At 35.4% G+C, this 23,011-nt stretch overlaps 1 protein-coding gene across 8 annotated transcripts in view; it reads right to left on the bottom strand.

The window, feature by feature from the left end:
* Positions 1-23,011, bottom strand: part of TANC2 (tetratricopeptide repeat, ankyrin repeat and coiled-coil containing 2) — a 351,153-nt gene that overhangs the window by 109,268 nt on the left and 218,874 nt on the right. For all 8 annotated transcript variants that reach the window (XM_061174771.1, XM_061174772.1, XM_061174774.1 and 5 more), the window contains 2 exons: positions 22,071-22,334; positions 8,243-8,368 (listed from right to left, as the gene is read on the bottom strand). In XM_061174771.1, coding sequence (XP_061030754.1) covers positions 8,243-8,368; positions 22,071-22,334 — 390 coding nt within the window. The remainder of the gene's footprint in view (positions 1-8,242; positions 8,369-22,070; positions 22,335-23,011) is intronic.

Raw genomic sequence — 23,011 nt, 5'->3', positions numbered from 1 at the left:
AGGGATATATTATGTTCATGGATTGGAAGATTCAACATTGATAAGAAGTCAATTTTCCTCAAACTGATCTACAGATCCAATGCAATCCCCATCAAAATTCCCGCAGGCTTTATGGGTAGAAATTTACAAGGTTTCATATGGAAATATAAAGAACCTAGAATAGCCAAAACAATTCTGAAAATGAACAACAACATTGGAGGGTTAACAATACCTGATTTTAAGCTTTATTATAAAGCTACAGTAATCAAGAAGGTGTGGTATTAGCATCAAGGTAAGACAAACAGATGAATGGAACAGAAGCAGTCCAGAAACAGATCCATAAATATATGGATGACTGATTTTTGACAGTGCAAAGGTGCAAAAGGAATTCCGTAGAGGAAGAACAGTCTTTGCAACAAATGATGTTAGAACAGCTGTATATCTACATGCCAAAAACGAAAACCCAAAAACCTTTGATACATATCATGCACCGCACCACATACAAAAATTAACTCAAAATCAATCACAGACCTAAACGTAAAACCTAAAACTGTAAAACGTCTAGAAGAAAATACAGGAGAAAATATTTGTAACTTTGGGTTTGTCAAAGAAATCTTAGATACAACACCAGAAGAACGATCCATCAAAGCAAAAATTCATAAACTGGACTTCTAAAAACTTCTGTTCTTTAAAAGATACTGTTAAGAGAATGAAAAGACAAGCCAAAAACTGGGAAAACATATTTGCAAAGTACCCATCTGATAAAGGACTTGTATCCAAATTATATAACAAACTCTCGAAACTCATTAATAAAAAAAGAAACCATCCAATAAAAGGGGACAAAATATTTGAATAGACACTTCACTAAAAAAGATATTTGATGGCAAATAATCATATGAGACGATTAACAATAAGCACAATGTTGTACAGCAGATCCCTAGAACTTTTTCATCTTGCATGACTCAAACTTTATATGCCCAATCAACAGCAACTCCCCATTTTCCACTCCCTGCAGGTCCTAGCAACCACCATCCGGAAATTAGTGTTTATATGCAACTGCTTCCCATCCCTAACACCCCAGTGTACTGAACTATGTACAATAAGCCATCGTATTGCTATTATTATATTACTTAAAGCTTTTTATATTATATTGTCTATGACATAGGATAGCATGGTGGTTAAGAGCACAGGCTCCAGGGTCTTCCACATATGAAATGAATCCTCGCACTGCCAATTACTAGACCTGTAACTCTAAGCAAGTTATTTCATCTCTCTAAGTCCCAGTTTCCTTACTACCACCACTTGCATCAAAGAGTTGTGAGGATTAAATAACATGTTTAAAGCTCTTAGCACTGGGTCTATAAAGAATAAGAACTCCAATAAATGTAAGCTATCATTTTTATCTGTTTAAAAGTGCCCCATTCTCAAATTTGTCTTAGTGTTTTAAGAAGTCTATTGTATTCTATTAATGTGGGGATAAAAAAGGGAAAAGGCTTGACTCTGGAAAATAATACTTTGAGTCCTTGAAAAACTTGTATATTAAATTTCAGCTTTCTGACATTGGTCTTATAGAAAAACATTTGTTGAGAAAAACCTGGAGTCATTGCTGAGTGGAATTTTCAGGAAGGGAACAATGATCCTTCAAAAACAGTGGAAGAAATAGGGAAAATCCAACTCTCCCAAATGATGCTACTTTTTACATGTTTCCTCACATGTTTACCTCAAAATGTGGGGAAAGTATAAAAATGGTAAAGCTTTTAAAATGTGAAACATCCGATAAAAGAATTATATAACTATGTCAACATAGTTTTGTGCTATTAGATTGTTGGTCTTGAAGATGAGATTTTTTATTGGAGAATCAGAACTGGCTAATTACTTGAAATTTAAGATTAAACTTTAAAAATAATTAATTAATTAATTAATTGGCTGCGTTGGGTCTTTGTTGCTGCTCGCAGGCTTTCTCTAGCTGTGGTGAGCGGGGGCTACTCTTTGTTGCAGTGTGCAGGCTTCTCATTGTGGTGGCTTCTCTTGTTGTGGAGCATGGGCTCTAGGCGCGCGGGCTTCAGTAGTTGTGGCACACGGGCTCAGCAGTTGTGGCTCGCAGGCTCTAGAGCGCAGGCTCAGTAGTTGTGGCGCACGGGCTTAGTTGCTCCGCGGCATGTGGGATCTTCCTGGACCAGGGTTCGAACCCGTATCCCCTGCATTTGCAGGCGGATTCTTAACCACTGCACTATCAGGGAAACCCAGATTAAACATTTTTAAAGTGAACACTCAGTGATGAAATAGCTATGGCCCTACAAAGGAAATTCTCCTGTGCTATATTTTATTAGTATCTGGGGAAGTTATTACATAAAAAATCTTTTATTACATACTGCAAGATTGGAACGCTTAGATCATTTTACTGAATCAAAAAAGTTTTACAAAGTGTTACCTAAATAAATTTACTGGCATTATGGTTAGTTTAATAAGATTTAGTCACTTTTGGAGAAAATAATGATAGAAAGATTAACTGGGAAGCTATTCTTTAAATCTAATTTAGATCAAAACATAAAAATGGCTTAACGGTTATTTTTCTTTATTGCACTTAAGGCATTTAAAAATATTTTCAGTGATTTATTCCTGCAGAACTAGATATCATGATTAGAATTTCTTTCATGTTACTCCACAGCCTTTCTCTAAGTAGTGTGTTATTTAATGCAAGAGGTCAATACGTGCCCTGTTAGAAGATTAAATGGTTTATAGACTCTTCTCTTTCCCAAAGGCTAATTTTCCCTTTCAGGTCTTGTGGGGGAACTTTGTTGTATATTAGCCACTGTTGGGGCTTTCAAATTTTAAGACAGAATTTACCAACTAAAGCTGGTTTATATAAAAACCAGATCTGTGTACTGATCTGGAGCTACTTTAACAAGTAGTGATCTGCTTTAAAAAACTACAGCTAGACTACTCCAAAAAGTATAAATCAGTTTCTAGCAGACAAAGACATCCAGTTTGAGTACTGCATTTTCAAATTTTAGGGTACTTTGCAAAAGAGCTGGCTGGGGGTGAGAGGATCATCTCATACAACTAAAGCTTACAATCTACCCTAATATTTATATATAGGCAGTTATGTGCATGCAACTTTATTTCTGGATTTTCGATTTACCTAAAAAGAAAGAAATTTAATCTTGTAAAAATAAAACAATGAACAATGAGATAGAAAAGACTGATGGAAATATTCCCTTGTAAATGTGAGAGCTAGCCAGGCAATGATCAAGATGACTAAGCAACCTCAGGGATGTGTGACTCAGTAGGCTAATGCAAGATTATTAGCTTCATCACATACATCTTAGCCATCTTCAGAAAGGATTCATTGTTTTGGAAAAGTAGGGGACTCACAAATGGCATGAAACACTGATTTTATTTGATAAAAATTCAATTTTTTTCTTTGACAAAGCCAAGTTAACTGTGTCAGGGTCAATTTCACATCAGTTCTGCCAATGAGTCAGACCATCGTTTACACATACGCCCCCAACCTAGTATCTATTAAAGCAGCTATTAACTAAATCCAATGCCTGTGAATGGCCATCTGTGTAATGGGATTTAGTAAAAGTCCTAAGGAAACCAACACATAATGAGAAATGAAGTTTTAATTAGGAATGTATAATCTCTTTAAGCAGAATAGTGTGATTATGATTTCATATCAGGCAGGTTCCAGAGTCTTATCAATAATAATCTGTTGTTAATTTACCCCAAGTAGCTACTATTCAAAGTTATTATGCTATGATTTGCTTTGTGTATTTTAACTTCCCCTGGTTCCATTTATATGTTCTTTCTTCAGATTTATTATATTTATCCATAAAAACCAATATCCTCTTCTTCCCTTTTACTGGACAGTAAACAGTTTCTGTCTTTATCTGGGTAAAAAGAGATTCCATTAAGGTGGTCAGAGAGAGTGAGAGGTTTCAGGTATAGCATGACTCCACATTTACACAAGGTGATTAAATTAAAAACGGACCCTGAAAATAATTTTTAAAACTTGAGTTAAAAACTTTAAGATTTCAAATTAATATCTGTCAAGGACATTAGGCTTTGGGACTTAAAAGGCACATGTAGTAGGTTAGCTAGTTGTATACTCTGCTGTACAATCTACTGTACAATCTACTGTACAATCTACTGTACAATCTACTGTACAATCTACTGTACAATCTACTGTAACTATTTTGTCATTAGAGCTCAAGCTCTTGGATGGTTGACAGCTAGGAATCTACTGACTTGCTGCACTAAGATCCTGGACAGTGCACTTATGTGACCTCCTCCCCACTGTTGGGCTGGGTCTCTGGAAACATCAATTTCGGGAGAACAGTTGTTCAAAACAGCTGTCTTGAGAAGTATAAAAAAAAAAAAAAAAAAAAAAAGACTTTTTACTAATGAAGCAAATGTTAATGTTAATACTCAACTTGAAGATCCAAACTGTAGCTCATGGGTTACCTCAGCAACTTCTGCTTCAGCAGTCAAAAGACTATTATTATGATCAAACAATTGCAGTTATTATTAAGATAACTGTTAAATGAACTATGCCTGTACTATTTTTCTTTTTTAAAGGAAGCACGTTCTTTTTTTTTTATTTAATTAATTAATTTATTTTTGGCTGTGTTGGGTCTTCGTTTCTGTGCGAGGGCTTTCTCTAGTTGCGGCGAGCGGGGGCCACTCTTCATCGCGGTGCGCGGGCCTCTCACTATCGTGGCCTCTCTTGTTGCGGAGCACAGGCTCCAGACGCGCAGGCTCAGTAGTTGTGGCACACGGGCTTAGTTGCTCCGTGGCATGTGGGATCTTCCCAGACCAGGGCTCGAACCCGTGTCCCCTGCATTGGCAGGCAGATTCTCAACCACTGCGCCACCAGGGAAGCCCTGCCTGTACTATTAAACCATGTTCATGAATAACCTCTAACCAACTCTCAAACTACACTTTTCCACATTTCTGTAAACAGGCTGTGTGATCCTTAAAGGCATAAAACTTATCTTCAGTTACAATGGTATCCTCTAAACCAGTCTTTCTTACTGTGATCTTGGGACCCCTGGGGCTTCTCAACATACTTTCGCGGGTCCACAAAGGCAAACTATTTTCATAATATTAAGAGATTATTTGTCTTTTTCTACTCTCATTCTCTCACAAGGGTAGGGTGGAATTTTCCAGAGCTTACATTAACACATAATGGGTCTACTATTAAAAAAAAAAAAGAACAGGTATTTTAACAATTTATCAGTTCTAATTTAATATGGTAAATATCAATCAATACAACTCATATAACACAAGCTTTTTAGGGTCCTCAATAATTTTTTAAGGTGGAAAGAGTTCCTGGGACCAAAAAGTTTGAGAACCACTGCTCTGAACAAAATAGTGCAGGACTGCCTGTATGAAGCGCCCAATAAATGCCTGCCATCTCTTCATATATTAAAGTGATTTTACTTCAGATAATCTCTGTACTTGAAATCAGTCAGTTAATTTAGTACCCACTGGATATACTACAGTGTACATGACCATTAACTACCTTCTTCTGAAGATCCAGGGTCATTTAAAACCGGAATTGTGATTTAAAAACTATTTCATAGGACTTGTTTGAGTTATACTTTAAAATACAGAAAGATATACCTCTAATGTAGAAAGAGATACCTTAATGTACACTAAAAAAGGTTTTCAATCACTTTATTACTTTTTTGGGGTAAAGTTGTTTTACTTCAATCATAACCAGAGTTAGCGGAAGATATAAAACTGAAATACAGCTGCAATTTGTATGTTCCTTAAAATAAAAGTAGAAAACATGATGTGACATGATTTTTTAAAATTATACCAAGAAAACAATATGATTCTGTTTCCGTAGTAAAGTGTACTGTTTTGGATATAATAACCACAAATTATAAAGGCTTGCCAAACAGGTCTACAGAAACACAAGGAAAATCTGTCCAAGTTTGCTTTCCTTTCTTGTTAATGTCTAAGCTACAGAGTTCATTTGTAAATAGTAATCAAGATAACATGTTTTTGAGGGAAGGTTATTGTCTAGGGCCTCAAAGTTCTAAATTAAAGTATGCTAATTTTAGAAGATAAAATACTGCTTAGTAAACACCCTGTCTCTTACGGATTAATACACTCAACTGGATGGCATGTTCCAACCCTTTGGACTGCTAAAAGAAAACTTCTTGAAAGAGAAGACAACTTTAAGGAACTGAAACACTAATACCATAGCACACTCAGCAACGGACAAACTCCATCTTCAAGTATTAATGTAAGCAATAAGTTGAAACCCTATCTGCAAGGGATATAAAATTAGTTTTGTTAGGAATGCATTATTCAGGTGGAGAGCTTCCTAAAGATTTAGGTATGCTTTGGAAAAATCTATGGATGCACTTCGGTTTTACTGAATGTTTAGGCTGAAGCTCAGTGAAATGGAAAAGATTTTCGTTGTATTCTATACACAGCTGATATCTATGTGTAAACATCAAGCTCACCAGAATGTATCTGTCGAAGACCTTACTAAATCTTTAGATACTGGAAGTAGACATGTGTCATCAAGTATCAATAAAAACCAACACGAAGAGTTCTCAAAAATACACAGCTGAGGGCTTCCCTGGTGGCGCAGTGGTTGAGAATCTGTCTGCCAATGCAGGGGACACGGGTTCGAGCCCTGGTCTGGGAAGATCCCACATGCCGTGGAGCGACTGGGCCCATGAGCCACAACTGCTGAGCCTGTGCATCTGGAGCCTGTGCTCCGCAACAGGAGAGGCCGCGATAGTGAGAGGCCCGCGCACCGCGATGAAGAGTGGGCCCCGCTTGCCGCAACTAGAGAAAGCCCTCGCATAGAAACGAAGACCCAACACAGCCAAAAAAAAAAAAAAAAAAATACACAGCTGAAATCTGTCATTAATTTTGTTTTTGATGTAGTATAAAATCCATTATTCAATGACTAGCAAAGCAGAAAATAAAATCAACAATGTATGTTTTTCAGTAACGCAATGCAAGGTGATGCCAATGTGGCGGATTTTCAATCAAATCTGAAGGTCTATATAGATCAACAGTTGTATCCAATCTTCTTTATTATGGTTATGCCTTCTGGTCATGGCACAAATAATTTAGTTGGTCTTTGAATAAATTTATTCAGGCTTTGGACATAATCAGTATAGCAGCACTAAAGTAGTACTTGACATAATTCCACTTTCTGGGATAAGCAACTAAGATGTGGCTAACTGAAGAAACGGCAAGCAGGATGGATAGGATTGGGAACTAAAACCATGACTGAGGCCATCAACTCACCACTGTTGATGGGAGGTATGGTAATTGTAGCAATACAACTAATTATTTTATGCTCCTAGTTGCCGAGCCATCAGTGAAAAACGGTCAGCATAATGACTTCCAGAATGGACAGCAGGCATGTTTGAGTCCCTTCCTGTGTGAGTTATGCATGTGGCACTACACAGATTAGAGTAGGGCACAGGACAAGGGGTGAGGAGGAGAGCAAAGCAAAGATGCAAATAATCTATAAGATAAAATAAATAATGCACCTGATGTAGTAGAGCTATGGATTACTAGATACTAGAGAAAGCAGACCATCTGTTAAGACTATCACAGACAGTTTGGTTCACTTGAACAAACAAGAGGCACAAGCAGAGATACCAATAACAGGCCTCTCAACTAGACTGTGGTTATACCAAAATGAAAAGTCTTCAAAAACATCAGGTTCCTGACTGCAGAAGCATGTAGCATGCACAAAGGGTGTAAAGAAACAGGTGTCTGAATGGGAAAAGCATAAGTTGTTTAGATGTTGCCAGGACAGGACTAGAAGCACTAAAATTCTAAGAAAATAAAAGTACTGTATGTCACTAGAAATGGTCACTAGAATGTAAATGAAATGCATTCTCTAGTGAAACAATTAGCAGCATCAAGTTCACCTGCAACAGGGCTAGGGCTGAAATTGGTCAACAATTACTTCTAAAATCCAGGACCTTAAAAAGGTTATTTCCCCCACCAACCCCAGCCCTTTCCACTTGTTTTCTTTCAGAATTTCAAGGAATCAATGCTTCCAACTGTTGGTAATTACACTGCCTTTCTATGACGAGTACAATGTATTTGTGTTCATCTTTCTCTCTAGATTCAGCAGAAAGGAACTGGTTACATGCTCACTTAAGGGAGGCTTAAATAGGTGTGGAAATTGGAAACAAAGGAACTTTTTGCCTGCTCCCCATTTCCGTTTTCCCCTGGGCATCCCCATGCAAAGCCCTCTTGTGGTTCTAACCTCTTAAATCCTGTTGTGTGCGAGCACCGGCCATGCTCTGTCTTGGCATTCGAAGAGAAGTTCTCAAAGGTGTATGTCTCTGCTCATCCAGGTAAGCGAGGTCCTCCAAGTGGGTGGAGCTTGTGGCTGATAAGACAGAAGAGTTTAGTCAGAATACCTAAGTTGAGAAAACTGTCAGTTAGTCTGTATCTCCAGACTTCAGAATCAGAGCAGATACATTTACTGAGAATTTGCTCAACTCAAAGTCCTCATCAGTGTCTCGAACATGTGCCAGGAAAACATGTCAAGAGTTGTCTACAGCTCCTTCACTACTATCAAATGCCTGAGCTTATAGAGAATACTAGCAACAAGTTGGCAAACACATTAGTACCTGACAACAAAGATTATTAGTTTTTGCTTCTTTTGGGTCACAAATCCCATTTATATAAACAACATCAGTGGAGAAATCTGTTCCAAATTATATTAAGTTATAAAAGAACCATGAAGCTCTATTTTCAACATTTCCCATTCACGGTAAAGAGTGAAATATGAAAACAGTCTAAAAACAATTTTCACATGTGTGTATATATATGTATATAATGGAAAGGCGGGCACCTGGGACAATGGACGGAGAATTGCCAAATAGCATTTAGGGAACTGCCAATGTCCATGAATTCCAAAGAACATGTTGTTGCTCTCTGAAGATGAAAGCCAAGTAACAGTGGCTTCCCACTGCATCTATAAATCCTTTAACCCCTAACCTAGCCACGAAAGAGAAAGAGAAAATGGCAGAAGAAGATGGGGGTAAAATGGCACTGCTACATACTGAGAGCTATTGAGTCCACTTACAATGAATCAAAAAGTGAAGAAATCAAGAATCAGGAAGTGCTGAAGACAAAAAGCTTTTAACAAAAAAGAAAAAAAAACCCAAACTTCCGTCAGAAAATGTTTATTTAGAGCTCAAACGTGATTAATTAAACTGTTAATTCAATCTGTTGCCAACTACGTAAGATACTGTGCTGGGGGTTAGTTCAGTAATTCCATGACAATTATTTACTGAGAGACTCCTGTGTGCCAGGCTCTGTTCTTGGTGCCCTCGCTGGCTTCATTGCTAGTCTACCTCTGTGACAATCTGGAGTGGGTGAAGGGAAGCAAACTGAGATCACTCTTGGCTGCTGAGCTCCAATGAAGCATTGTCCACATCCTCAGTCAAGGTAAGACACAACAATAACATAAAGAGGGCTATGATAAGTGGCACAAAGACAGTTACAAAGTGCTCCATGAGCTGAAAAAGAGAGAGAAAAGATGGAGAAAATCGAAGAGGGAGAGGAAGAGAGAAAAGAATAAGAACAAGTGCAAGAGACGTATATTCCCCTCACCCTTCAATTACTGCAACTGTCTTATTTACCTGGATCTATTGGAAACCCACACAAAAGGAATTTATCCAAATTATACATACAGTTTCTATAAGGAAATAAAAGTCTTTGAAAGCTAGTCCAGGGAACTTAAACCAAGAAAGGGAAGCCAAATGACACATGACACACCAGAGGGAGGAAGAGAATAAATATCAGAAGAATAAAAGATAATCTCGATTTCTGCATTCTGAAATTAAAACTATCCAGAATAGATAACTTTCTAATCTCTTATTTAAAAACACTGGGGACAATTACACCATCCCCACTGGTTCTAATTTGGTTCTGTGAATTAGTTCTTTCTTATGTTTCATACAATCCCTCCTGTTTTAACCAAAGTCTATCTTCTTTTGCTAGGTTCTTTATCCATATGGGTGTAGCTACCAAAAAAATAAAGGCAGGGGGTGGGCAGCCCCCAGAAGTCCTGTCCCCACAGAGCCCTCCTTGGAGCACCGAAATATTAGCATCAGCTGAGCATGGCCCCTTCAGAGAGATGTTTGTTTCAGCTTTGTGGGGCCTCTCCTCCAAGCTTCTATGGTTTAATCATCCCAACCTCTTCTCGTTTACAGGCTCAGAAGTGGTAGCTGCTTCCTGAAGTTGCTAAGTCCATGAAATCTCAGTGTTCTCTTTTACCTTTTCAGTTCTTTAAAACCTAGTTAACAATTCTTTATATATAACATCTTCTGTTAAAATATCTGTGTGGTTTCTGTCTCCTGGCTAGCCCCTGGCTGAGATAGCATAGAAAATAACTGAACAGCGATTCTTTTACTATGTGATGTTGATAATAAAGCAATAACACAGAACGCAGATGTAAAAGGAGTTTTAAAGGCCATCTAGACTAGAGGTCAGCAAACCATGGCCTGTGGATGAAATCTGGCCTGTCGCATAAAGTTTTACTGGAACACAGCCTTGCCTCTTTGTTTAAATAGCTGTTTACCATAGAGTTGAATAGTTTCGACACAGACCATATGGCCTGCAAAGCCTAAAATACTAGCTGACCCCAATCTAGTCAGATCCCCTCCTTTTACAGTTTAGGAGACAGTGAAGTCATTTATCTACAGTGACTCACTTATTCACTGGAGAGCCAGGCCTGGAAACCAGCTATCTTAACTCTCAATCCAGTGAGCACTATTTGCATTGTACCCTCCTCTCCTTTTAAACCTAAACAAATCTAATTCTTTCTTAAAAGGCTTATTTTTCATTCCTTCTTCATCTTTGTCACTTTCCCTCAATTCTGTTTTTTATGGCTTCAAAGAGCAGTGATCAAACTTGGGCAATAAAGGCCTTGCCAATGCATAGTAAGGTGCCCTGCATGTCACAGACTAATAAATCTCACTTCAAAATTTTCTGCAGTAAGAAACAAAAGAACAAACAAAAGTCCAAATTTGTTATTTTTTTAATAAGAAAAATACTTATAAGGTACTTTTTAAGCTGATAAACTGAAGAGTAATATGAAAAGACCAATGACAATGAGAATTTTTTATTTTCTTTTATTCACATTAAAACAAAATTCAAATAAAAACTAACAGCTGGATGAGTGATAGAAATTTCTGGTTATCATTATGGCAATATTAATGGTACATTATATGATTTTAAAGCAAGGTTCTAGCAGGGTACTTTTACTAAAATGGTTCTATATGCTAACACACTAAGATGGTTTGATATGTTTTAATAAAAAGAGAATATATATTTCATTAACAGTAGGCAGAATGATATAGAAATACACAACATGAAGTGGAGCAAAAAGCTTTGTTAAAAAAAGAAGCCTAAAGTCTTTTCTTTTTATACGTTATATCCATCTATGAATCTTTTAAAGATTAAACTATGGGAGATCTATACTTGGAGTACAGATTTAAATTAAATAACAGTTACATAATCCATTTTAATTTCTTTGTATTAAAAAAATCTTCTGGCACAGCCTTCGTTTCACAAGTTCAACTTCTTATATTCAATGAAGGGCTACTGACAGCTTTCATAAAATGTAAATGTCTACTGTGAACTTAACAAGTTTTACCAAACTAAGCTTTACCATAGTAATTCCTAGAAAAATGAACATCAGTTGTTCTATTGCTTTTTTTCACAAAACCAAGAAATGTAGTAAAATATATTTTGGAATCAGCACATTTCTCAATTCAGACAAATGACATTAGAAGAAAAAGAAAAAATATTGCAATAACCAAACTGAAAAACAGTTCATTCCTTTACAAGTCCAAATACTCACAGGCAAATTGAACTAAGGAAAAGCAGAGATATTCAATATCAAGCACTATAGCTCTGAACCAGCCAATGGGGAACTACTGCTTTATTCTGGACAGCAATTGAGTTATGGTTAGTGTTACCTAAGTCTCTTAAAACATTCATTCTTTTTCTTATTTGGGCAATAATACCTTTTTCTCTGATCTCTGAATCTATCACTATTTTATCAAATAATCCAAAATAATTTCTTTACTGCCTCTTTTCCTTATTGTTTTCCTTAGTCTTATTTTCAGTTTCTTTCTGCTTCATCATTTTCAAAATTCTTGTCCCTTCAAATACAGTACTTAAAGACTTAGCAGACAAATATTGGAAAGATCAGCCAGGAGACCTGAAATTCTATGCGCTGTGGCCTTTGTTTCACTAATTGTACGTAGTTGTACTCTCCGGCATAGTCCCATGAATCTTTTCCATTTGCAAGCCGATTTCTGAGAAAAAGTCTTTGTCATACTTTGTCAAACATCTCACTCATCGTCAAAATTTGCTCAGGCTACACTTTTTCTGCTTCCCTGATAGATCCCCCAGTCAGAATTAATTGCTTCTCCCTTTCAGCAACCACATACATATATGGCTAATTAGAACTTGTGTTATTCAGCTAATTGTTTATATTGTCTGTCTTCCCTTACTAGATTATGGTAGGTTCTTGAGGGCAACTAGGCAATGTCTGATTCATCTTTGATAACTACATTCCTTCAGAGTCAATCAGAGTGCCCTGCACGTAATGCTCAATACAGAACTAAATTCCAGGCTAGTCCTACTTAGATTTAGAGATCTGTCTGGCTCTATCCTCACCTTCCTCATCGCTCTGCTTAATGTTTAACAGACATCACTATGGTAATATGCTTGGCTCCAATGATGTTCATAAAATCTTTCTTCAGGTACTGCTAATCCTTTACGTTTTTCTATAACACATATCACTTTCTATTGTATTGAATACTATATAAATTACTTATTTATTCTCTTTATTTTACTTTCCCTGGTGAGAATGTAAGTTCCACGAGGGTGAGAATCTTTTTCTTGTTTATTGATGATTCTCAAGTGCTTAGAAGAGTGCCTGGCATATATAGCATATGCTCAGTAAGTGCTATTCTAATGACTAAATAATTGTATTTAACATACACATTGTGTTTTGCCTATATTTAAACAATCAATGAATAACAAATTAGGTTTTGTCTCACTGGGTTATCTGAAAGCTAAGGATGAAGGAGGTGGCTATAACAACAATGCCTTGTACATCATCATCCCATACAAACACAGGTGACAGATCTATAGGGACACATATATTCCCACCTTGTAGTGCTACTCTTACTGTGAAACTGTCCTGGCAATTTTTTTGAGATAATTCTGTCAAATTAAATTAATACTATAATATTTAATGAACACTTTCTAGATACAAATATAAGAATTAATCAGGTAAGTTGAAGTGAACTGATGAAATAGGAAAAACAAATCAACAATAAAAAGTTTTATGTAAAAAGAAAATGCTTTAAAAAAGTAAGCCCATAAAATCTATGTCATTAAAAATCCTTGTTTTCAGAGAAGGAAGAGGGAAGTGGAAAAAGGGAGCATATATTTTTCTGAGATTTCATCAGATTGGAACAGCTGACTCATTTACAGAACATTTAACTGACATACTTTTTGAATTTAATACACAAGTGGGCAGGAAGAAATCCAGCAGATGACATTTGGTGCAAAACATTCCAGAGGCAACTCTGTATTACAGAGTTTGGAATCAGTTTAAATTGTTTCTTCTTATATCAGTTGCCACTAATGCAAACAGATTTTAGTAGCACAACTGCCATTCTGGCTGACCTGAGCAGGGAGCCTGGAATGACACTTTATGTTTGCTACAGCCTGGGCAAGAAGCCACTCTGCTGTTCTTACACCCTTGATTCATAAAGCCAACATTCTGACTGCAGAAAAGCCCATTTCTGATTTTATTTTTTTTGGTAAAATCTTTATTACAGTTTCCGATTGGATTCATTTAAATCCCCCAGGATTCCCATTTTGCATTTACCTGATTCTTAAGATCCTTCTCTTGGGAAAATGTGCAGCTCCAAACATTAAGAAGCAGATGGTGAAAGTTTATATTTTAACTGACTTCTGTTGTTTGCATGTTTCCCTGATAGACTCTTCATTTTCACACAAAGCACTGAGGACAGCTGTTGTAAGCGAACATTTCCTGCTTCCCATATCCCTCCAATTCATTGCCAATCTCATTTTAAGACATCAAGGATGACCACAGACAGCCTACTCTGATAATTTCTGCCATGCAACCACAAGTCCACAAGGGTTCTCTGCTTCCTTCCAACACAACAGGCTTAAAAATATGCAATAGTGATTTACATTTTGAAAACAATAAAAGACAGTTTTTATTTTTTCATATTTTACAATTTTAATTTAAAGGTGCATAAACTTCTAAATTTATATTCAGAAAACCGAGCTGCTCCAGGAAAAACCCAACCTTTAATGCTAGACTGCCAAAACTCACCTTTAATCACTTCATCATTCAAGATAAAAGTTTTTATGTTTTCAGTAAATAGTACTATTTTCATTTGTGGTATATGGAGCTTTTAATTGGTACATTAACTTTAGACTTCACTTGTTTAAGAATCTTTATGTTGCTAAAGGTATATAGCTAAATCTAACTGACCAATATATTTATTCAATCAGACCTATTTTAGTAATCAATAAAAAGTACATGATTGTTTAAAAAATTTCATTACATATGTTACTACAATACATTGTAGTGAGTTAAAATCTCAGAAAATATTTAAAAAAATAAATCACCATAAACATTTTATATGTGCTGACTCCATTCCCTGAAAGTAAAAGTGTTTTAAAAGCCACACATCCTTTCCAATTCTCTTTAAAATCAAGAATTATGGAATAACATAGACAGTTTTACTCTTCAGAGTTCAATCCAGCATCAGCCTCATATAATTCCTTGACAATTTCCTGGTCGTGACAAATGTGGTCCTGTAAAGATGCCACAAAGCTCAAGCTAAAGAGGATGCTTCTCTTCCCCAGGTGGGGAGAAGTCTATAACACAGCAAGGACCAATTAAACAATTAATGCCCTAGGTTTTTAAAAATGTGATGAAAATGGTATTTTCACATCATCATTCAACATTAATTGGTCTCTGAAATAAATAATTATATCACTCATACTGAGATAAAGTTTAAAAAAGAAGGAAATTTAAAAGCTGAGTTTGAACAAAGCCTTTTATTATTGGCATTCATCACCCCATAACCCCGTTCATATGCTTAGAACAATTTAATACGTAAAATATACTGACTTTTTTCCCTATTTCAAACTCATCTCATATTTGAAATCATCAATCATTCCTGTTCACCAAGGAGATTTGAGTATTTGATCTTCCCCCAGCTTGGGGAACCACTTCTACGTACATTAGAAAGTAAAGGAAAACATATATATCTAGAGCTAAAATGAGAAGAGAGGACCCTCCTGAGCTAATACAATTTACTTTAAAAACTGATTTAGATATCTAATCACTTAAGCTACTAGAGATTGTGGTCTTATCAAATATTTACACACATTATACAGTTAGCAGGTGAAAGTAATTTTGTCTTTCTACATTCTGGAAACACTTTCAACCTATAATCTATTAAATTTTGAAAATAATTGAGTCGTTTGGTTTACTTTCCTGCCTCTGTGTGAGGATATGAAACCATGGTTTCCAGATACAGAACATGGTTACAGATACAGATACATGGTTTCCCATACAAACTACTCCTTGACCTATGACTTGCCCTGTAAGGCAATAGCAGGTCTGTTTGTATTACATTCAACATTGATTGACAAGAAATAATTCTCTGATGAAGTATTTTGTTCAACATAGTCAGTAAGTGCTCCTCCAACAGTATAAAATCCTATTCTCCAGGACAGATCTATTGAAGAAGCATGATCAGTACTGCTTAAGAATCTGAAAAATCTCTGCTAGCCAGAAAGGCCAGTGTTATGAGATGACCACTGTGATAGATGAAAAACTAATCAATAATTAAGGTTTATCAGAATAACAATTTAGACTAATATTATCCCTCTTATTTATGTTTTAACATGAGGGAGGGTAGAAGGAAAAGAAGAAGGAAGAAAGCATTTAAGTATGTACGGAAGTATTTTTCAGTACTTGAGTTAAAATAAACTCCAATAACAAAGAAAAATCAGTGTTTTGTAATACTTGATATAAACAGTTTACGTTCTGTTAAAATGATTAAAAAAATGGCACCAAAAGCATGGTCCACAGAAGAAAAATCTGATAAATTGATGTCATCAAATTTTTTGTGTTTCAGATGAATGGATAAAGAAGATGTGGTATATATATATACAATGGAATATTACTTAGCCATAAAAAGGAATGAAATAGTGCCATTTGCAGCAACATGGAAGGACCTAGAGATTATCATACTAAGTGAAGTAAGTCAGACAGAGAAAGACAAATATCAGATGATACCACTTGTATGTGGAATCTAAAAAACGATACAAATGAACTCATTTACAAAACAGAAACAGACTTACAGACATAGAAAACAAACTTATGGTTACCAAAGGGGAAAGGGGGGGGAGGGAAAAATTTGGAATTTGGGATAAACAGATACACGCTACTATATATAAAAGAGATAACCAACAAGGACCTACTGTATAGCACAGGGTACTGTATTCAATACCTTGTAATAACCTATAATGGAAAAGAATCTGAAAGAGAATACATACAAATATATATGTATAACTGAAACACCTTGCTGTACACCTGAAACACTGTAAATCAAGTATACTTCAATAAAGGAATAAAAATTTAAAGAAATTTTGTGTTTCAAAATACATCAATAAGAAAACAAAAAGATAAGCAACAGACTGGGAGAAAATATTTTACAAACACATCTCTAATAAGGATTTGTATACAGAATATATAACAAATTCTTACAACGCAATAATAGGAAGACAGACAGCCCATAAAAAATAGGTATTTCACCAAAGAAGATATATAAATAGCTAATAAACACACAAAATAAGCTCAACATCATTAGTCACTAGGAAAATACAAATTAAAACCACAAGACAGCATTTCATATCTGCTAGAATAACCATAATAAGAGGTAAGACAATAACAAATGGCAGACGGGAGGTGGAGAAACAGGAGTCTCCAGACATTGTGGGTGGTGCAGTCACCTTGGAAAACAGTTTCGCAGTTTCTTAAAAAGTTAAACATAAATTTACCCTATGATCCAGCAATTCCAATCCTAGGTATCTATTCAAGAGAAATGAAAATATATATCCATTCAAAGACTGGCACAAGAATGTTCATAGCAGCAGTATTCACAATAGCTAAAAAATGGAAAAAACCTCAATGTCCATCAACTTGGTGAATGGACAGATAAAATGAGGTATAGACATACAATGGAATACTATTTGCAAGAAAAAGGAACAAACTTCTGAGATACCTTAAGTAAATCATCCAGTTCTTGAAGTTATTTGGATATTTTTAATCAACACTAAAAATAGGTATTTCTTCAAAGATCTAGTGATGTCACCTAGGACTGCTATTTCTAAACCAAAGACAAAGGAAAACCCTTTTAGAAAGACAAGAGCTTAAATATATACTTTATATGTATTTTAAGTTGAGGTATAATTTATATACATAGTGTACATAAATCTTAAGTATTTAGCTCAATAAATTTTTATCTATGTATACACCCATGCAACCACCATTCAGATCAAGATATAGAAGGCTCCCTTAATTGATATTCCCACCAAAGGTAACCACTACTTTAGTTCTTCACCACAGAAGTGCCATAGTTTTGTCTGTTTTTCTGAACTTTATATAAATATACATACTTCATATAGTATGCACTCTCCATGATGTTGTCTATAGCAGTAGTACGTTCTTTTTCATTGTTGTACACAATTCATCAAGACTGTTGATGGACATGTGGATTAATTTCAGCTTTTGGGTATTATAACTAAAACTGATATGAACATTCTTATATTTGTCTTTTGGTGAATATAAGGACTTACTTTTGATGGCTAGTCTATGCAGGGGTGGAATCGCTAGGTTTTAGGTAACATGCACATATAGCTTTATACAGCTTTAACAGATCTTGCCAAGCAGCTTTACAAAGTGGTAATGCCAATTTATTAATATACCCCCATCAGCAATGTATGACAATTCCAATTGCATCACATCCTCACGAACACTTGGCATTGCCATTCCTTTTAATTTTTTTAGGTATGGGTATAATGGTGTTTCATTGTCAAGAGCTGTGAAGGATCTGATATTTTATCCTACTTGTAAGCTAACAAGCCTGGATGCTTGAGGAAGAAGACATGAGACATCTAGGTCATAGATGAAAGACAATTTATTACTCAGAGGAGTAACAGTAGCCAGAGCATCAACATTGTGTCAGTTATGAGCCCCAATTCCCACAGGGTAATACAAAGAGGGCTCGGTGAAACTTGCACGTGCAGATGGTTGTATTGCAAGAGAGACCCTCTGTGCCTATAGATTAGTTTGCATTTTCTAGGATTTTATACAAATGTAATCATATAGTATGTACTTTTAAAAAATCTGGCTTCTTTCACTCAGCATTAACTATTTTGAGATTCATACGTGTTGTTGCAGTATCAGTTCATTCTTTTTACTGCTGGGTAGTATTCACTGTAAAGATATGCTTAATTTGTTTATCCATTCACCTGTTGATGGGCATTTGGGATACTGACAATTTGTGGCCATTACAAATAAAGCTGCTATGATTTGTGTAAATCTGGGTAAGAACATATGCTTTCATTTCTCTTGTATAAATCTTATCGATTTTTGACCTCACATGTCTCTTACATATATTATAATCACATGTAGCTATATAATATATATTATATTATGTATACAATATTATATGTATAATATATATTTTTTAAAGAGTCATAATATTAACATTTCACTAAGAAGAGAGGGGAGAGTGGCTTTTCCTTTTGTGTTTTTTGTTTGAATTTGAATTTTTATTTTATATATATTATGTAATATATATGAATCTTTAATTTCTAGAATATGTCAGCAGGAACCACTGGGCAAGGAGATTATAGCTCATTTTTTGTTTTGTTTTCTTCTTTATATCTCTCTGCATTAAAAAATCTAATAAATGTTATTTTTTAAGGTAAAAAAGAAGATCTCTCAAGCCACTCTCTCAACTCTATTGATATAACCTGGCAATTCAATTCACTATAATTTTGCACAATACCAGAAGCTTTTAACTATTTTCTCTAACTCCAGGCTTTTGCCCTTCAGTCTATCTTATAAGGGATGGATACATACAGTCATTCTTTTGAACTGCAAATGTGATAATATGGCTCCTGTTTAAACTCACCATCAACAAAGTAAACCCAACATAACACCAGAGTGCATAAGGCCCTTGGCATCCCTTTCAACATCATTTTCTACCATTCCTTCCATATACCCCAGGTCCTAGTCATGCAGAAATACCAATTATATGCCAAGTTCTTTAACTTCTTGGTGCCTCCTTCCTCTTTCTTCTCTTAGTCTTTCTAGTGAATTCTTATTTGTCCTTCTCTGTGATGTTTTCTGTTCTTCTCTACCCTACTCTCCCCTTTGCACTTAGATGCTTCCTTCTCTGTGTTCCTATGGTACTTTATAAATTACTGTATTATAGCATTTATCACACTGTAGCCGAGTAGGTTACCAAAACAACAATGGATGTCAATTAGAATTCCCTCTTGTAATTCTCCAAAAAAATCTTAATATTTGCTTCAGTCACTGTTCCAATGGATATGCAAAAAGTTACTGAAGTACAATTGTAGCCACAAGTATGCTGACGACTACAAACAGTAAAGTTGCTAAATGGCAGTTTGCAAAAAATATACCATGAGAGGTAGTTAAGAAGTCTGAAAAATTCACAAATTGAATGACAATTCCCTAAAAGTTGACCACAATTTAAAAGATTTTATTAAGTAACTAGAATAACAGCGCTTACAAGATAAAATTCTAAATAGACAAAAATCTTACAATCCATATAATGGAAGAATGTACTCTTCACCTGATAAAATACTGCTTGCTTTTTAAAGTTTTTTTAAAAACATATTTCAAATTATATTTTTACCCGGTGATGAAAATATCTGGTATAGAAACCTGGGTTCTATACAATTTCTTCAATATCTATTAGTTAGAGAAATGTCTGATAACTTATTGATGCTTCTGACAGCTCCCTTATGCCAATTTCTGGAAAGCAACAGTGTTAGAAACCTTTAAAGACAGTGAGGGATGAATCATAACTGTCTAATTAGTCCTGTACAACTTTTTGTAAAACCTAAAGTTAGTTTTTGCATAGGGTAAAATAATGAATCTTTACAGACACTTATGCTCAACAAGGGAAAAGTATTTTATAATCTCTTCAGTAAACTAAAAAGAGAACAAAAGAAGCTTATACCTCGGTTTCCTACTAAGTGCTCAGTGTTCTTCTCAAGTAACAGAGCCAGAACTCTCTTAGAAATCATTGCAGCTTAGTTAAGAAGTAAACTGGGATGTACCATTAAGGTTGGTAGCTATATTTTCCATTTTTATGTAAGCAAGGATTTAAATGCTTCTCTTTTGGATAGACTGAATTTGCCTAGCAATTTCTCATAAGTTATAGCATTCTAGGATTCTAAAAATGATGTCATGGTTGGGGATCATCATATTTAAAAGAACCCAGGAGAGAAAATTTTCTGTCATTATATAAAAGTGAATAATCTTGAAAAATTAATATTAAAATCTCCTGCAGTTACTGATCTTCCAGATGAGCCATGCTCCTCGTAATCACATCTGATGACAGATGCTGATGGTCCCCAGAGGACGGAACAAAGAGTAATGGTTTAGAAAAGGTACAGAAGGGAGATGGGAAAGGCAAGAAGCATCACACCATCATCTACGTAACATAAATAATTACATCTGGAAAGAGCTCTTGACTACAATAAGTATTTTACTATCTTGTGTCAGTGAGATAAACCCATCCTGACACTCATCAGCCAAGTAAGAAAGACAAACATAACTTTGATTTTGTAGCATGGACAAAGTCCAGATGATGATGCATTTTGAAAATGTCTGAATGCCCAACTATTCTGCAAAAGTCCTGGTCTGAATTATTAAATAGCAACTTAGCTGTATTAAAAATATCCCTTGATGTAGTTCTGAACAGCTGCTAAAGAATAATGGCTCCATATTCCAGCCACTTATTATCTGTATCATCCCCTTATGACTGAGACTGCTAGTGGTGTTTGAGTTATTCTCTAGCAATGTAGGTACCTGATGATTCTACTACGGTAAGATAGCCAGTGTATTGTGAAAATATTGAGCTCTTCAAATGGGGAAGGTGAATTCTTGCCTGCCTGTCACTCTCTCAAACTATAGGTGATGTTTCTGGCAATATAAATTTTACTGAAATACACTTCAATTTAATAATGTTTTTTATTTTTTATTTTGGCTGCACAGCGCAGCTTGTGGGATCTTAGTTCCCTGACCAGGGATTGAACCCAGGCCCTTGGCAGTGAAAGCTCAGAATCCTAACCACTGGCCCGCCAGGGAATTCCCAAATAATGTTTTTTATAACTAAATTTTTTAAAATCTAAAATCTCAAATTGAAATCCTGTGAAAGACTAATGATGTGAGAAAAGATTTTTAACAGTTTGACAATATACTTCATAGGTTCTCTTTTTGATTTTATGTGTTTTTATTTTATATTTATATTTTGGTTTTCTTTTAAGATTTTTTTTGATGTGGACCTTTTTTTTTTTCTTTTTTTAAGTCTTTATTGAATTTGTTACAACATTGCTTCTGTTCTATGTTTTGGTTTTTTGGCCGGAGGCATGTGGGATCTTAGCTCCCTGAGCAGGGATCAAACCCGCAGCCCCTGCTTTGGTAGGTGAAGTCTTAACCACTGGACTGCAAGGGAAGTCCCTATTTTATATTTATATTTTGGAAGCAGAACTAAACAATCACTTAAGGAACACGAACCTTCCCCCAGGTTCAAAAAGATATACACATGTATATTACCCAAACATAAAAGAATAGCTTAGTTGAAGAAGATGAATGGAAAATTTAAATACTGTGAGAGCAGAATTTATCTTCATTTCAATATATATGCCAGTAAAATGGTGATTTAAAAAAAAATAAAACTTACCTGCTACTGAATTTGGCCGTGGCATAAGATAAAGAGGAATAGACTGTACTGACTGTGATAAAACCGTTTCCAAATTCCTCTCTGGGATCTTATTCAGACTATAGGTGGAAGCCGTCATGTTTTCATCTACTCGATATAAACAGGAATCCATGCTGGATTTTTGAGACTGCCAAGGCTTTAGGTTTCCTCCAGATCCTAATTCTTTACTGCTTTCCCCAACGTATTTTGTGCGTTCCATGTTTTCAGAATAGCTTGTCAAGGTAGCTGAAAAAAAGAGTAAAGTGAATTAAAAAAGAAAACCAAACCTAGAGGTTAATCTGTTTACTACTCTCCAAATACATGACTAGATAATGACAATATTAGAAACATTATTTTTAAAAAGTTACTGATGATTTCATCTCCATCATGAAGTTTAAACAATTGAAACCAAAATATAACTCTCTCACACAGGTTCTCTCTCAAAGATTTACTTTTAACAACTCTATTTGAATGAATTAAACAAATTCAGTGTTAAAGGGCCTACAAATAAGGCCTATCAATGGTAAAAACTGTAGAATTTCATCAAAAGGGAATTTACATACTTTTCATGGATTGCTGGAGAGCCCTAGAGGTGTCAAAAAGATCTTTATACTCTTTTTATCCTATATTTTTCCTTCCTGGCCCTTTATAGGAAACAAAGAATTAGAAAATATAGAAACATTCCCTAAGTAGACGCTAATATAGGAGAAAGAATCTGTCTAAATAAGGAAACGCTACAAGGCCTCTGTTTTTAATTAAAAATTCATTTCATGTATATATCTTTCAGTCATAAATAGCCCAACGGATCCTAACCTTTTTGCCACCAAACACAATGTTACACCTTCCCCAATGAGATTTTATGGATTCTATGGCATACTGTATAATTTCTAAATATGTTCAGTGATAATATATAGGTGTAAATT

The sequence above is a fragment of the Eubalaena glacialis genome, chromosome 19 (assembly GCF_028564815.1).
Source record: "Eubalaena glacialis isolate mEubGla1 chromosome 19, mEubGla1.1.hap2.+ XY, whole genome shotgun sequence".
Classification (NCBI taxonomy): domain Eukaryota; kingdom Metazoa; phylum Chordata; class Mammalia; order Artiodactyla; family Balaenidae; genus Eubalaena; species Eubalaena glacialis.
Note: the sequence above shows the minus strand (reverse complement) of the source record. Positions and strands in the feature narration are given on the sequence as shown.